At 67.5% G+C, this 15,417-nt stretch overlaps 7 protein-coding genes across 7 annotated transcripts in view; 4 read left to right on the forward strand and 3 right to left on the reverse strand.

Moving 5' to 3' along the window:
* EMIHUDRAFT_431714 (hypothetical protein) overlaps window positions 1-500 on the reverse strand; it is a 1,191-nt gene extending 691 nt beyond the window's left edge. Inside the window, exon 1 of the mRNA XM_005793945.1 lies at window positions 30-500. Within this exon, the coding sequence (XP_005794002.1) occupies window positions 30-452 (423 nt within the window). The 5' untranslated portion in view covers window positions 453-500. The remainder of the gene's footprint in view (window positions 1-29) is intronic.
* A 510-nt stretch (window positions 501-1,010) lies between these two features.
* Window positions 1,011-2,945, forward strand: GGT3 (gamma-glutamyl transferase; the record flags this gene model as incomplete). Its single annotated transcript, XM_005793946.1, has 2 exons — window positions 1,011-2,775; window positions 2,845-2,945. The coding sequence occupies 2 exons, from the start codon at window positions 1,011-1,013 to the stop codon at window positions 2,943-2,945; spliced, it is 1,866 nt and encodes a 621-aa protein (XP_005794003.1).
* A 1,367-nt stretch (window positions 2,946-4,312) lies between these two features.
* EMIHUDRAFT_447395 (hypothetical protein) lies at window positions 4,313-8,204 on the reverse strand (the record flags this gene model as incomplete). The annotated part of the gene is made up of 8 exons (XM_005793947.1): window positions 7,290-8,204; window positions 6,552-6,610; window positions 6,248-6,471; window positions 6,078-6,161; window positions 5,012-5,421; window positions 4,897-4,937; window positions 4,641-4,771; window positions 4,313-4,412 (listed from the first exon to the last, which is right to left on the reverse strand). The coding sequence occupies exons 1-8, from the start codon at window positions 8,176-8,178 to the stop codon at window positions 4,313-4,315; spliced, it is 1,938 nt and encodes a 645-aa protein (XP_005794004.1). The 5' UTR covers window positions 8,179-8,204.
* A 1,125-nt stretch (window positions 8,205-9,329) lies between these two features.
* On the forward strand, window positions 9,330-10,871 carry EMIHUDRAFT_94835 (hypothetical protein; the record flags this gene model as incomplete). The annotated part of the gene is made up of 1 exon (XM_005793948.1): window positions 9,330-10,871. The coding sequence occupies one exon, from the start codon at window positions 9,330-9,332 to the stop codon at window positions 10,869-10,871; it is 1,542 nt and encodes a 513-aa protein (XP_005794005.1).
* Window positions 10,872-10,937: 66 nt separating this feature from the next.
* EMIHUDRAFT_193946 (hypothetical protein) lies at window positions 10,938-11,767 on the forward strand (the record flags this gene model as incomplete). Its single annotated transcript, XM_005793949.1, has 3 exons — window positions 10,938-11,381; window positions 11,488-11,657; window positions 11,731-11,767. 3 exons carry the CDS (start codon window positions 10,938-10,940, stop codon window positions 11,765-11,767), a joined length of 651 nt encoding a protein of 216 aa, XP_005794006.1.
* Window positions 11,768-12,029: 262 nt separating this feature from the next.
* Window positions 12,030-13,092, forward strand: EMIHUDRAFT_193947 (hypothetical protein; the record flags this gene model as incomplete). Its single annotated transcript, XM_005793950.1, has 4 exons — window positions 12,030-12,573; window positions 12,677-12,795; window positions 12,821-12,984; window positions 13,059-13,092. 4 exons carry the CDS (start codon window positions 12,030-12,032, stop codon window positions 13,090-13,092), a joined length of 861 nt encoding a protein of 286 aa, XP_005794007.1.
* A 678-nt stretch (window positions 13,093-13,770) lies between these two features.
* The window catches only part of EMIHUDRAFT_193948 (hypothetical protein), a gene marked incomplete at both ends in the record, with an annotated part of 3,578 nt that continues 1,931 nt past the window's right edge, over window positions 13,771-15,417 (reverse strand). The window contains 2 exons of the mRNA XM_005793951.1: window positions 13,771-13,932; window positions 14,001-14,081. Coding sequence (XP_005794008.1) covers window positions 13,771-13,932; window positions 14,001-14,081 — 243 coding nt within the window. The remainder of the gene's footprint in view (window positions 13,933-14,000; window positions 14,082-15,417) is intronic.

A 15,417-nucleotide genomic window follows, 5' to 3' on the forward strand; every position in this document is an offset into this window, starting at 1 on the left:
GGAGCGGGGAGGGCGCGGGTGGCGGAGCCGCACTTTTCGCGCTCCGTCAGCTTGTCGTGGATGAAGGCGTTGGACGGATCGCCATCGGTGTCGGGGAGGGGCAGCGGCGGGGGCGCGGGGCCGCCGCCGCGGCGGTCGCCGCCGTAGCCGCCGCCGTAGCCGCCGCCGTAGCCGCCGCCGCCATACCCCCCGCGGTCGCCGCGATCGCCGTAGCCGCCGCGGTCGCCGCGGTCGCCGTAGCGCCGATCGTCCCGCTCCCGGCTCCGCCGTCCCCGCGAGCGAGACCGCGAGCGGCTACGGCGAGACTCGCGCTCGCGCTCGCGGCGGCGGCGGCGGCGGCGCTCGCGCTCCTCGGAGTCTTCGGAGTCGGAGTCGGAGCGCTCCTTCTTGTGCTTCTTCTCCTTCTTGCTCCGCCGCCGGTCCTCAGAGTCCGACGCGGAGTCTCGCGCCATTCTTGTACCAGAAGCGACCGCAACACGCCTCGCGGGGGGGCTGGAGTGCGGCGGCTGAGGCCGAACCTGTATTCTTTTTTTGCTCGGGCGGGAAGCTGACCTTGTTTCTTCTGGTGCCTTGGAGTGCTGGGGGGGGCGACAGGGAGGATGTGGCCCTGAGTTATGTGTACGCCGACTCAGGGTGTGTGGCAGCCAGCTGGCTGTGTGTCTTGTGAGCCTGTTTGTGTCTGTGTGTCGCTCGTGCGTGCGTTTGCGTGCGCCGAACCGCCGTGTGGCGTGTCATCTCTCAACTCTCATCATCTCTGTCCAGCGTCCACCCCCATACACAGATACCACCGCGTTGGTGTCCAGTCCGAGCCTGGCTGTTCTTCACCTTACTACATACATACGTGCACTGCCACAAGGGCACATGGAGAAGGAAACCGCATTCAACAAACAACAACACCAAGAGCCGCACCGTACTCCACCACCTCAAGAGACTCTCCATTATTGTATTAGCAGTCACATTATTGCTGCGCCCGATACTCCCGGATCTGGCTGCGCACGAGGTTGTTTGGGATGAGCATGGTCGACTGGAGCTCCACACCAGTGAGCGGCGAGGTCGTGTGGCCTTTGCTCAACCACGTCTCGATGGCGCGGCGCTCGTACGTCATCCCATCCATCATCACGACCGGATCGTCCATCAGCGCGAAGGTGATCGGGCAGAGGAAGGCCTCGGGGATGTCCGAGGGTCGAGTGGATGGCGGAGCAGCCTCGTCTACCAGCTCCGTGAGGGCGGCCGCCGCGTGCTGCAGCGGTTCCATCGCCTCCAACGGCTCGAACTCGATCGGCCGCTCGACGGCGCCAAGCCGCTCCTCGAGGCTCTCCCTACTCAGCACGCCGACACTGGCCTCCAACAAGTCCCCGTCGCTATTCACCGCCGCGCGCCTCGCCTCGCCCTCCAGCCTCGCGCTCTCCTGGAGCGCAGCCGGTGGCCTCTCGGCTTCCCCCTCTGCTTCCACCTCGTACAACTGTGGCGTCGGTGGAGACCTGTTTGCGCTTGTGTCTTTCAAGGGCAAAACCTACGGCCTCAACGGCTCAGGCCGCAGTCCTCGAGCGCTCAGCCTTGCCGCTGCCCGTGCTGATGGTCTGCATGCAGCTAGTGCACACAGCATCACAGTGCCGGGCGCAGTAGATGGCTGGGAGCGCTTGTGGCGCCGCTTTGGAAAGCTGCCCTGGTCGGACCTCTTCAAAGATGCAATTTACCACGCAAAGCACGGGCACATTCCGACGCAGGTCGAGGCAAACATGGCGCTTGCTGCAACTTTAGAGCGACTGGCTGTCGGGGGTGCAGCTGAGTTCTACCGCGGCTCGTTGGCAGACGACCTGTTGCGAGATACCCGCCGATTGGGCTCACTGCTCAACGCATCCGACTTGGCTTCACATGCTGGTGAGGACATCACGCCGATCAGCACAACCTATCGAGGATACCGCGTGTGGGAGCTGCAGTCCAACTCGCAGGGACTCACTGCCCTGGAGGCACTGAATGTGCTTGAAAACTTCAACATGAGTACGCTGGAGTTCTTGTCAGCAACCCACTTGCATCACATGATCGAAGCCACAAAGCTGGCCTTTGCTGACCGTGCACTATTCTCTGGTGATGGAATGGCGATCAACAGCAGCAAGTGGCATCGAGCCACCCAGCGGCTACTGAGTAAGAGATACGCCGCTCGGCTGAGTCGCACAATAAGCTCGACAGGGCACAAGAGGCGCAGCATGGACAACACGATACGTCCAGACCAATACGCTTTTAACGGCGCTCGATTGCAGCCTAACGGCGACACCATAAGCATCGTCGCCGGCGACGAGGACGGGATAATGATCAGCCTGATGCAGTCTAATTTCAACTCAAAGTTTATGCTCGAGACGCTCGGATTTGTGCTTCACAACCGCGGCAACCTGTTCTCCCTGGGTGAATCTAGCCCGGACCTATATGCACCGGGCTCTAGGCCATTCCATACGCTCACGCCGGCTCTTGTCACGGTGCGCACTGGCCATGGAATCGGGGAACGGCCATGGCTGGCATTTGGAATGACCGGTGGCAGCACGCAGCCGGTTGGGCACCTCCAACTGCTGACTAACATCATCGACTTTGGTCTGCCTCTTCAAGCGGCAATCGATGCACCACGATTCACCCACTGGCACCCAAACCAGCCATCAGGCTACTGGACCGAGCCACACTGGCAGCCGGCGGGGTGGCAATTGGCGGGAGGCTCACCGTCCGGTTCAATGGGCACTGCAGGATTTGTTCAGCTCGAGGCGCTGCATCCTTGCCTCAGCGCAAGTGTACGGAGTGCCCTAGCGGCATTTGGGCACTTACTCCCCGTAACCCCTCGCCGATCGATGTGTCCAGGGCGCATGCAGGCCATCGAGGTTGTCGGAGACCCGCAGACGCACAGCCGACCAAATTTCAAACTACAAGGCTACAGAGTCGGTTCAGATCGACGAGGATGAGCAGTCACTTAAGAACTATAGAACCAGTGCTGTGATGTATATGCTGCGGGCATTAACAGGCAGAGTGAACACGGCGATCGAGCACCGTACACCCATTCATCATGCGGTGAGACGGTCCGCGGTGTGACAGATGGTTGTGCTCTGTGTTGGGCACAGGGCTGCTGACGGAGGCGGACACACGTGGTAGAGTACAGGTACAAGGTGATGCGAATAACAGGGGAGAAGAACACGGCGGTTTGGAATGCGTGCAGTTTATTACCAGCATGGTTTAGACGCGGGAAGTAATCGGACTTAACCTTAGATAGGGTAAGGGTAAGGGTTTTGTCTTTTGAGTGCGCAGTCGCCCTCAATGCCAATCGTTATGAGCTTCGGATATTTGTCGCGTGTTTCTTCTGGCGCTACGCCTTGGAGGGTGGAGTGCTTTCGTGTTGAATAGTTTTCTAAAGTTCATGCCGTATCTGTATACTGCGTTCCTGAAGGAGCGTAGGGCGCTCGCGTACGTGACTTCGTAGTGGAACGGTATCTGTTTGAGGTCTACGTTTGCGAAGTCGTGGTAGAATTGGTTGTACGCGTGGCGTAAGAAGGCGCGTGCAGCTTCTGGGAGTAGGGTGGTTGGGCTGCCGATGCAAAAGATGATGGCGTTGCACATGTCGGGCGGCCTCGTGATGCCGAGGATGTCGACGCAGAAGCTGATGCACCGGCGCCAATATGGTGCGGTTTTCTCGCACTCGAAGAGGTGCAGGATGCGTTCGACACACCTGTTGCACAGCCGGCACTGTTGGGGGCCTGTGAGGTAGCAGGCGGCGCACGATCGGCGGCCGATTGCTCAGGACAGCGTGCATCAGCGCGGTCATGCCGTTGCTGGCCTGCTGGTTGACCTTGGCGCCGCGTCCCAGGAGCAGACCTGCTTCCGCATCTTCAGCCGGGCGCGCTCTCCCACTCCCATCCTCAGGCAGCCGCCCCGTCGCCTCGCGGAATTCTTGCAGGAGCGCCTTGCACGCCTGCAAGGTCGCGTCGTCCAGGTGCCCGCCCGTCTCCTCGGCCCGCTTCATCATCATCCTGACTTTGTCGGCCCTGCGTGACGGGTCCCCTGACATGACCGTCTCCGACTTGTCACCCGTTGTTTGACTGGGTTGGCCGACGGTTTTGGGGTGCATCGAAGAAAGAAATCCCTTTTCGTGTGGGCGGCGTGCCGTCCTCCCATCCCTCCCTTGGATTACCTTTTCTTTTTCTTTTTTTAGATCTATAACGGGACGGCGGAAAGACTTCACAAAATTGAAATGCTCGACTCGCCGGATGTGTGTGACGGCGAGACTGAGAAAGTACATACGCGAGGGGTGGGACGTGCTCACCGCTCCGCTGTCACGTCAGCGCATCATGATCTCTTTGAAGACGAGCTGGTCCACCCACATGCAATCGTTGAGCCGCTCTCGGCCGACGAGCATCGTCAGCTGGCGCCGCACCTCCCTCTCGGGCACATCCTGCCCACGCGCCTCGGTGAGGTACGCGTACACGGGCGGGAAGAGGTCGCCCAGCGCCTCACGACACTTGTCCTGCAGCGCCGGCACCGCCGGCCGCGGCGGCGGCGCCGCCGCCGGCGGCGGCCGCGGCGGCGCCTCCTCGTGGGAGAGGGAGGTCGGCGAGAAGGAGGAGGAGGAGGCGCGGTGAGGGGGTGCGCTCGGCCCTCGCGGGTACTCGGCGAGCGCGCTCAGCGCCTCGCTCGACGCGCCTCGCCCGTACTCGTGCGCCGCCGCCCGCTCGGCCAGCCCGGCGGTGGAGGAGCGGCGCGACGCGGCGAGGGCGAGCCGGTCCTGCGACAGCTGCGCCTGGCGAGGCGTGGCGCGGGGGGCGTCAGAGGAGAGGTGGCGAGGGCGGCTGCTGCGCCCCGAGGCCGGGCGAGAGGAGCGACGCGGGAGGTGTGCGGCGGCGGGTGTGCGGGGTGCAGTCTCACGCTCTGCGCCAAGAGGCGCGGGCACGCGCGAGCCACGAGAACTGCGGCTAGGCGGGGAGGCGATCGGACGCAGCAGGGTACGCGTTGCCGCCTCGAGTGCTAGTTGAATGCAGACAGCTATCTCTACGCCGCGGCGCCTGCGCCGCCTGCTGCAGCAGCCGCTGCCGCTCCGCCGCGTCGCGCGCGTTCGAGTCCCTCGCGGCAGCGGCGGCGCGTTGGGTTCGCTGCAGCATCGCGGGGTCGTGCTTCAGCGTCGCCTCGTACTCGTCAAAATCGTCCTCGTACGCCCCCTCCTCCTCCTCGTCGTTGTCCTCAGCCCCAAAGCAACCCGCGGAAGAACCGGCCCCGGCCCCTCCGTCGCCGCCTCCGCCACGCTGCGCCCAGCCCTGCAGCCCCGCTGGCGCCGGCGTGCGCCCCCTGCTGGGCGCCTGCTCGCTACCGAGCTTCGCCCGAGGGCCCTCCTGCGGCAGCGCAAACGTGAGGCACGTGAGGCAAGCGTCTCCACACACGCGCGCAAGCGCAACCCTGGCTCTACCCCCCTCGGTGGCTCTCTCCCCCTCCCCACCCTGTGACATGACATCAAAAGCCCCCCCGCGGCGTTGAGAGTGCGATGTGCCCCCCCGGGGGCAAAGGATGGGTCTGCCTGCGACGGCGGCCTCCAGCCAAGGGGAGGCCCGTCCGAGGCAGAGCGCGAGTGGGAGGCCTACAGTGGGTGCACACCAGAGTGAGGGGGGGCGAAAGGACAGGATCGAAGGTGCGCAAACAGTGAGTCCAGCTGCGCGTCCTCTCCCGCGCTGGTTGGAATACACGGGCGGCTCCGTATTCCGCATCTAGGGCGGCATGCCGGTCGCTCCGGCCGGCTAGACGGCAGCGACGGCGTGGGGGAGTGCATCGGCGACGGCTGCGGCGGCGAGTGCAGGCGGCTGGTGGAGGGGGAGGCCGCGCCGACCGGCTCGACGCCACTCCCCCGCGCGCGGTGCTCCTGCGGCCGGTAGTGCGGCGACGGCTGCGGCAAGTGCGACGGCGGCGGCTGCACGGGCGGCGTCCCGGCGCGGAACGGCAGCGGCGACCCCGCCAGCGATGCTGCGGCGGAGGGGGCAACGTCCCACCCGCCCGCGCCGCCCGCGCCGCTGCGCATCGTGCTGCCGGCGGCGGCGCACGCCGCATTCCCCGGCGCGCACGACGCGTCCAAGTTGGACCGGAGCTGCATCGAGCGGATGCCCTTTGCGATCTCGCGGTTCTCCGAGATGGAGCTGCGCGCGTGCCTAGAAGGTTCCTAGAAGCTTCCTAGACGGCTCCTACAAACCTCTCCGAGATGGAACCGGGTGCGTGCCTCTGTAGCTCGACCGACCGCCGGTCCGCGTCCGCCAGCTTGCGCCGCCTACGCTCGGCCGGTCTCGTGTGACCTCCGCGCCGACCGCCGGTCTCCGCCTCCGCCAGCCGCCTCATCCGCTCTGCCGGAGTGAGCTCTCCATCGCCCGACGCAGAGCCGCGGCAAGACTCCTCGGCAATGGTCTCGTACCCTCCCGAGCCGAGCTGCTCGGCCGACGAGCCGCGGTCAGCGAAGGAGCTCACCTAGAAGGTTCATAGAGGGCTCCTGGAAGCCTCCTGGAAGCCTCCTGGAAGCCTCCTAGAAGGTCAGCGAAGGGGCCCACCGAGCTGCGGCGCGGCGGAGGCACCCCGAACCGCTCTGTCGCGCCGAGCGCGTCTCCGCCTGTGACCGGAAGATGGATGAGGCGGGGTGGATGCCGCGTGGGGAGGGAGTGCGGCGGAGCACGTGTCCTCTCGAGTGCGGCATGTACCCGCGAGTCGGGCCGCGCGCATCTCTCTTTCGCATCTGCAGCCTCCGCCAGGAGAGGCTGGCCTCAGCTCCTCGCGCCGGAGCGGCGGGTGCTCCGCGTATTCGGGCGCGAAAGACGCGGCGCGGCGGGCGGCGGGCGGGGTGGGGTTGCCCTCAGGGGAGTGGGAGGACGGCCCCGCGGCGGCGAAGGAGCGGCGCGGCGCCGGCGCCGGCATGAGCCTCTCCCCCGACGACGACGCCGAGCCCGAGTCTCTCGAGCGGTCGGCGGACGGGACGAGGGACGCGCGGCGGGCGGTCCCGCTCTGGGGCCGGCTGAGCGGCGCGCTGGCGGCGCCCGCCCGCGCCTCGCCCGACGAGAGCCCTCCAGAGGAGGGGCGCCGCGTGGCAGACCCGATCGGCTGCCGCATTGTTCGGCTCCCGCCGTTGCTGCTGCTGCTGCTGCTGCTGCCGCCGCTGCCTCCGCCTCCGCCTCCGCCTCCGCCTCCGCCTCCGCCTCCGCCTCCGCCGCTGCCGCCTCCGCCGCCTCCGCCTCCGCCTCCGCCGCCGCGGCACGAGGAGCCGGGCGCGGCGGCGCGCTGTGGTGTGCGCGCACCGGCGGCGGTCTCGTCGCGCCCTTGCGGCTGGCGCGGTGCGGCGAGCATCGACGCGGGCGCCGACTGCGCGAGCTGCGAGGTGAGGAACTCGCGCACAAACGGCGTGGCGAGTATGTCGTCGAGCGACGGTCGGTGCTCGGGCTGCTTGGCGAGCATCCGGCCGACGAGCTCGCGCAGCCGAGGCGAGTACGACTCGGGCAGCGGCGGGTACTTTTGCTGCACGATCTTGTACACCAGCCCGAGGAGGTTGGAGCCGTTCCAGGCCTGCTGCAGCGCGCACATCTCGTAGAGAATGCAGCCGAGGGCCCAGACGTCAGACTTGAACGAGTACGGCTGGTTCTGGCACACCTCGGGCGACATGTAGTACGGCGTCCCGATCACCGTGCTCGCCGCCGCCATCGACCCCTCCATCACCTTTGCGATGCCGAAATCGCCGAGCTTGATGAGCGCGCGCCCGTTGTGATGCGCGATGAAGATGTTTTGCGTCTTGAGGTCGCGGTGGAGGATGCGCTTGGAGTGGACATAGCGCAGCGCCATCACCATCTGCACGAACCAGTCCAGCACCTGCTTCTCGTCGAAGGACTCGCCGCGCGTGGCGCGCCGTTTGATTTCGTGCGAGAGGTCGCCTCCCTCGCAGTACGCCATCACGACGCACAGCGTCTGGCTCGCGCGGCACACAAAGTGCTCGTGGTAGCGCACGATGCCAGGGTGGTCGAGCGAGCGCAGCACCTCCACCTCTTGCTGCGCCTGCGCCCGCTCGTCCTCCGTGAAGGCCTCCATCGAGATCTGCTTGAGGCAGTAGTCACGGCCGTTACGTACGTCGCGCGCGAGTGCGACGGTGCCATAGTTGCCTCTGCCGATACGCTTCAGGTCGGCATAGTTGTCCATGGCGTCCGCCGCGAGCCGCGGCGAGGATGTGAGGCACTTGTGGGCTGGGCCCCTCGCCGCGGCTCGCCCCAGCCAGCCCCTCCGAACGCTCTCTCGCTCAGGAAGGAGAAACGCGAGTGCGGGAGTTGTTTTGTTTTTGCGGCCCATCTCTCCGGGAGATGCCTGCTCGATTTATTTACTTATTTTGTAGTGCCGAACGCCTCAGCACGCTGTGATTTTGCGTGAGCTCTGTGTCTTGATCTGTTAACAACAAAACCTAAAAGCGCAAGCAAGGCAAGAAACGCTGCCAATTGCGAACCACGGACGGAGCGGGCGCAGGGCGAAAAGAGTTTCTCGCACGGTCGCTGGCGGCGAGGTGGGGGACTAACACGTCGGACACGTCCACGACAGGCACGCATGGGACCCTTCAGGCGTCAAATCGCGTTTCTTATTACCGGGATTAAAATTCTTATTATTGAGCCGGGGCTCACTCTCGCCGCGCGCGCTACCTACACGTTTTCACGTTTTGGCGGAACGCATGCGGTAACAATGCTGCTGCGCGTACTCTGCCTCGCAGGTCTGGGGTTGGCACTACCTGCATCTCCCGGGGCGGATGCTGACTTTGACATTGATGCGCACTTCTCGAGGTACATTCTCGGCAAACTGTTCTATTACAACGGCACCAGCCAGGCACGGCAAAAATCTTGTATAAAGAAAGAAAGAAAACAGACAACCCAAACGAGGGATAGGGGAGGAGGACAGGGTCCACACACACCTGCACGACAGCACGAGCAGGAAGGATTTTGGTTGGAAGGACGATCAGGGGGACAGGTGGGGCTCTCCTGCTCCTGACAAGGGACACGACAGGCTCGCAGCGCGGTGCACGGTGGAATCCCAACTCCACTGGCGGTCTCACTCATCTCAGTCTAGCGACCTGCCTCCAGCTTCTCATCTCAACGCAAACAAATATCTTCTTCCAGCCAGGGCTTCACCAGAGCTGTCGGCGCCGCAACGCCACGGTGAACGCCGCTGGGCGCGGAGTGTGGCGAGTCAGTTTGGGGGTCTCCCGTGTGCACATGGAACCTTCTGCACATCACGCCGTGCGGGAGCCGCAGCTTCAGTTCCAAATCGAAGACCTCGACGAACTTCCACACGGCAGTGGCACCGAGTGCATGCGATCGCCGCCCGATGCGAGCGTTCAACAGCAGCCAGAGGGCGAGGCGGAGGCGGCGGAGGCGTCCGCGAGGGCTAGACGCGAGCGACGCGTGGACCCCGCCTGCCCGCAGGGCGAGTCGTACACGCGCGCCGAGTTCCGCGCCTTTTACGGCTCCCTCGAGCAGTGGCACGCCGCGGCTCCCTTGAGCAGTGGCAGCTCAGGCACGCCTCAGTCAGGCGGGGCGGCGGCGGGCTCTTCGGACTCGCCGTATCCCCGCGCCTCCGCGCTGCCGCCGGGCTGGAGCAAGATCACCGACTACGGCAAGATCAAGGGCTACCGCGGGCCGGACGGCAAGAAGGTCACGACGAAGAGGGCGGCGTGGCGCCTGCACGAGGAGGCGGCGGAGGAGACGGGGGCGAGCTCCGAGACTAAGGAGGTCGAGGTGGAGGTTGACGAGGAGGATGGCCCCGATTGTGGCGTGGCGCCGCCGCCGCGCCCCGCCGCTCCACCGCCACCTCGCCCCGCCGAGCGTGCCGCACCGCTCTCGGCCGCGCCGCCCTCTGAGCTGGCGGCCAGGGCCGCCGCAACGTCTGCCGCTTACGGGGCGTTGACGCCCCCCCGCAAGCGGCAGAAGACTGGCGGCGCTGGCGGCAGCAGCACGAGTGGCGGCGGCGTCTCCGAGGACGCCATGCTGGCGGCGGCTGCGGCGGCAGATCCGCAAGAGATCGTGACGGCGATCGTGTGCGACGGCTGCGAGGCGGCGTTTGAGCTGCCGCCCGGCGAGCTCGTCCCAGATGGCGACTGGTTCTGCGCGGCGTGCAAGTCCGCTGAGCCGCAGGGAGCGGCGGCCACCGCCAGCGCCACCGGCGCTTCCTCCTCCGCCGCCGCCTCCGGCGCCCAACGGCAGGCGCCGCCGCCGCCGCCACGGCCGCCGCCCCAGAAGCTGCCGCCGAAGCTTGGTGTCGGCGCCCGAGTACGCGTCAAGGGCAAGGGCTATGGCATCGTGCTGAAGCAGGAGCGGGATGGCGATTGGTTGACGGTGCAACTGGACAGCACCGGGGGACCAATCAAGGCGCAATCAACGGCGGTCTTCGCTACCGGCGAGGGGCAGGAGGCATCGGCACCGGCGGGTGGGGAAGCGGCCAGGAGCGGCGGCACCCCCTCAAAGCCAGACGGCCCTCCGTCGCCGAGCGCTACGGCTGAGCATCAGGCTGAGTTGGACGAGGTGAGGCGAGAGGCGGCGGCGGAGGCGGCGGCGCGTGTGGCGGCGGAGGAGAGGAGCGCCGCCCTCGAGCGGAGGGCCCAGGTCGCCGAGGAGAAAAGCGTCGAGTTCGAGCGGAGGGAGAAGGAGGAGAAGGCGGCGCGCGAGGCGGCAGAGGCCAAGCTGAGTGCCGCTGAGGAGGAGTTGGCGTCGCAGAAGGCGGCGCGCGAGGAGGAGAAGGAGGCGCGTGAGGCGGCCGAGAGGCGCCTGGCAGAGGAGAGGGAAAGCAGCGCCGCCGAGATCGCCGCGCTCAAGATGGACACCGAAATCTTGTGGAGGCGGAATCTACAAAACTAGAGGCTGAGTTGTTACTGAGAAGTGAACAAATTGTAAAACATTCTGTCTGGCGCCCCGGGGGCCAATATGGACCCCGTGGCGCCCGCGCTCTCTGGGCCGGCGGGCGGCGATGGTACGATCGCCGCCGCGGGGGAGGAGGAGGAGGTCGAGGGCGCTGCTGCCGCCGCCGAGAGGCGGGCCGCCGCGCTCCGGAGACCCCAATTGTCGCCGATCCTTCAGCGACGCGCCATACCGACACCGGGCACAGTTCGCAGCCACTTGCTGCCCCCCTGCGTCCGCCGCGGAGCTTCGGATTCTACTTACAGCGGCGCGGACGCGGAGGAGGCAGGCGGGGGCTCTGGGGCGGCGGAGGCGAGCGCGGCGGCCACGGCCGAGGAGGACAAGCGCGTCCGGGCGCTGAGGATTGCCCTGCAGCACAAGACGCAGATGCCCGTGACGGACGAGGAGGCCCGGGCTATCCTCCAGGCGCGAGGGGGTCGCGAGACTCCCGTGACGGAGGAGGAGGCGCGGGTCATCTTTCGGGCGCGGGGACACGTCGCGCGGCAGGGCTACCTTTCAGGCGCGGGCGCGCGGGCGCGGCGGGCGCGCCACGGCATCGCCGGCGCTGGCGAGCAAGGGCGGCGAGAAGCTATCGCGGCGTGGGAAGAAGGCGGTGGCGAAGGAGGCGGGCGAGGTGGCATCACGCGAGGAAGGCGAGGCGATTTCTCGCGCGACGCTCGAGTCGCTGTTGGCGTCCACCGATGAGTATGACGATCGGCCGTCGATCCCGAGGCACGAGGGTCGTCGGTTGAGCTAGGGAGCCTGGCGATGGACGCCACCGCGACCCCTCGTGGCATCTCTCTCGCCGTCGGCGAGCTAGGGGCTCACGGACGGCCGACTTTTTATATGACCAGTAGGACAGCCGTGAGTGTGAATCGGATTTTCCGAGTGAGTTTGCGTCCGTCCACCGTCTTCGTGGACGTCTGTCCTCGTGACACCCACACCCCAACGGCCTGTCTTGCTTCTGTCGTACCGGTGTCAGCCTCTCTGTAGAGCATCCGGGACGATCCTGCCACATCCATACCGCGACGTGCGGGCTGCGCTCAGGGCAGCACAGTGCCGCTCAGGGCCACGCCGTCGCCAGGAGAGGCGGGCGGCCCGACGGGCAGCTCTCCCGGCATGGTTCTGGCAGAGGTTTCGCCGTCCGGGGACGGCGGGATGGGTATCGTCGAGCTCCTCAAGGCAAAGCGGGGCGGGAAGTCCCTACCATGTGGAGACGATCAGTTGGCTGTAGTCGCCGAGGCTATGGTCGGGGACGGGACGAGCGCCGCGACGCTGCGGGAGAACATCGGCGACGCGAGCATGGTCGACGTCGTCTCGCCGTACTTTGCGACAGCCATGGGCAGGGACACGCTGCCGCCCTTCCCGCAGGCCATCCTCCGGGCGTGGTGGCTTGGGGCCGCTCAGACTGGAGGCGCCCTGCAGGTGGCCCGATCGGCGAGCGCCCTGCCGGGGCGCGTCGCGTCGGCTCCAGCGGCAGAGGAGGAGTCCGCCCTGACCGAGGTGCAGGTCGCCGAGCTTGCCAAGCAGAATCTCAGCTCGACAGGCGCGCTCGCACTTAGCGTCTCCCTCCTCACTGGGTACGTAGTCACAGCCATGGACCTGGCAAGCGGGGACCGGCCTTCGAGGGCGCAGTCTTCGGCCGGAACCTGTGGACAGTCAAGTGCGTGCGACAGACCAAAGACGACCCGGGCAGCCTCCACCACATGCCCTCAAATCTGGCGAGCGGAGCCAGGTCGTCCAGCATCTCCGCAATCTTGGCAAAGGCTACCGCGAGAGGGATATGCTGGCCGAGGCTTCACTCATCCTCGAGTTTTCGTCGGGACTGGGCGAATTCACGGAGGACAAGCAGTTCTTCGACTACATCCAGCGGTATTTCCGCAAAGTACCCGGGGCGCGGCCTGCCGGAGCTGCCGCTCGACCGCATCGTTCGCGACGACGTCTACCGCGAGCATGAGAGGTCAGTCGAGTCGTTCGAGAAGGAGCTGGCCGAGCTCGCCAAGCGCGTGACCAAGGCGGAGGCGGCATCGGCGGAGGCCCAGCGGACGGCCGATGAGGCGAAGCGGTCGGGCAAGTCCGGCGCCCCAAGACTTGCTGGTGGTGCGGCGAGGAGGGGCACGTCAAGGGGCCTGACTGCCCCGTCTTCAGCGCTGGGGAGCCGAAGGTCAAGAAGGGCAACTGACGCCCGCGGGACCTAGCCCCACCGACCTGCCTCGCTCGCTCCGCGTGACACTCACGCGCCGCGGGCGGGGCTCGGGCGGACGGTGAGGCGCCCCACCGCGCCGTGGCTGCCCGGGCTCATCAAGGGAGAGCCGACGCCCCTAACAGGGTGGCTCCTTCTCTGATCCTCGCCCGGGCAGCCCGGCGCTTTTCTGTGTTCCCACCTCACAGAGGTGATGGCGCCTCTCCTCCCCGACACCAGGGCGAGGCAGGCGTCTCCTCACACCTGGTGGGGTGGTTCGGTGTGTTTGGTGCGTCGTCTGTGGCACCACAGTAGTCGCGACCAGGCTGTCGAAGCCGGTGCTGGTGCCTGAGAGGGTTGAGGCGGGGGTGGTGTTTCACTAGCCACTAGCACTAGAGCCGTACACCAAAAGTACACCAAAATACCCAAATCTGCCATAAGTCAGAAGAGCACAGGAGCACAGCTGTTGGTCATGGTCTGAGGTCTCGACGCACTCTCACGCGGAAAACACTCTCGTCACCCCATCCCCGGGGCGGACACGTACGGCTTTACTACTACCACGTACCTCCTCGTACGTACAGCTTCAGCTCGTGTGTATTGACGTAGAGCGGTGTACCCGCCGCGTGTGGCAACTGCCGCCGTTTGTGACCCGGGCGCCGGACGATGCAGACAAACAGCTCAGATGTCGTCGTCGTCGAGGTCGAGGTCGTGGTGCGAGTTTGCCGGCGGGGCGGACCCCAGCGACGACGCGTGCGCCGCGAAGCCGCGCTGAGTGGCGCGCGAGTCGACGCTGCCGCCTGCCCCCGCCCCGGCGCCCGCAACCGTCTCCTGGCTCCACGCCTACCCCCACACGCCGGGACAGCTCGACTCTCTCCCTCGATCTCTCGGGAAAGAGAGGCCGCGCCCACTGCCTGGCTGGCCCCTGCCCGGCTGCCGGCCGGACTCGGAGAGCGGCAAGGCTGCGAGGCTGCGAAGCCGCCAAAGAGCGCCTGCGGCACGGGACACGCCAGCGGGGCTGGAGGAGGGCGGCTCTCGGGGCGGGCGCAGCATCCCTCCCCCCCGGCCCCCGCCCCGCCCGGGCGTGCCTCGTCGTCGTCGTCGCCGTCGCCCGATGCCGCCGGCGCCCAAGCAGCACCAACCCTCCGCCCGTGCCCGCCTGTGCGCAAGGCGGTACCGCCGCCCGCCAGCGACGGGGAGGCGGCTCCAGAGCTCGAGGCGGCCGCGTCTCGTGAGAGCCGCTGCCGCAGCGGGGGCGGAGGAGGAGGCATGTACCGAGGTGCGGGCCGCGGCGGCGCGGCGGCACGCGCGGAGCCGCCGCCAATGCCTCCGCCGCCTCCGCCGCCGCCTCCGCCACCACCACCGCCACCGCCGCCGCCTCCGCCACCGCCTCCACCTCCACCTCCGCCGCGGCGGCGAGGGGCGAGCATCGACGCGGGGTACTGGTCCATGTCCTCCGGCGGAGAAGCCTCGACACTTGCCTCGAGCCCGCCGCCTCCGAACCCACCGCCGCTGCCGCCTCGGACGTCGCAGCCTCCGACCCAATCCCGCCCCGACTCGAGCCGGCGCAGCTCCGCCTCCTCCCCCAAATCCACGTCGCTCACCAGCCGACCCAACCGCACCCGCGCCTGGGCCGGCGGCCCGCCGCCGCCGCCGCCGCCGCCACCGCCGCCACCGCCGCCGCCCAGCCGCTCCGCCTGTGGGGGGGCAGAAGCCCGGCGTGTGAGTGGAGTGGAGGGGGCCCTGCAGAGCCGCCGCCCCCGCCGACCCGCCACCTCGCGCTCCTCGGCGACGGCGGCGGCGAAGCGGCGCGCGACCTCGGCATCGCTCGGCATCTCCCCCGGCCGAGGCTGCGGCGGCCGCGCCTGGCGCGTCGGCTGCGGCGGCTGGCGGGGCTGCTGGCGGGGCTGCTGGCGGGGCTGCTGGCGGGGCTGCGGCTGCGGCTGCGGCTGCTGCGGCTGCTGCGGCGACTGTGGCCGCGGCCGTGGTGGCGACACTGGCTGCAGCCTCGACTGCTGCGGCTGCGGCTGCGGCGGCTGCTGCTGCTGCGGCTGCTGCGGCTGCTGCGGCTGCTGCGGCTGCTGCGGCTGCTGCGGCTGCTGCGGCTGCTGCGGCTGCTGCGGCTGCTGCGGCTGCTGCGGCTGCAGCGGCTGCGAGAGGGCGGGGCGGGGCGCTGCCTCCGCCTCTGGGGGCGCTCCCGCTTGAGCTGTGCCACGGGGCGGGACAGCGTAGAGGAGGGAGGCGGACCCTGCGGGGAGGGGGGGGGGGAGCCCGAATGGAGCCAGGGGGACTTCCCCCCGAGGGGTGGGCCGAAGGGGCGGGGGGGGG

Source organism: Emiliania huxleyi, assembly GCF_000372725.1.
Source record: "Emiliania huxleyi CCMP1516 unplaced genomic scaffold EMIHUscaffold_1, whole genome shotgun sequence".
Taxonomy (NCBI): Eukaryota; Haptophyta; order Isochrysidales; family Noelaerhabdaceae; genus Emiliania; species Emiliania huxleyi.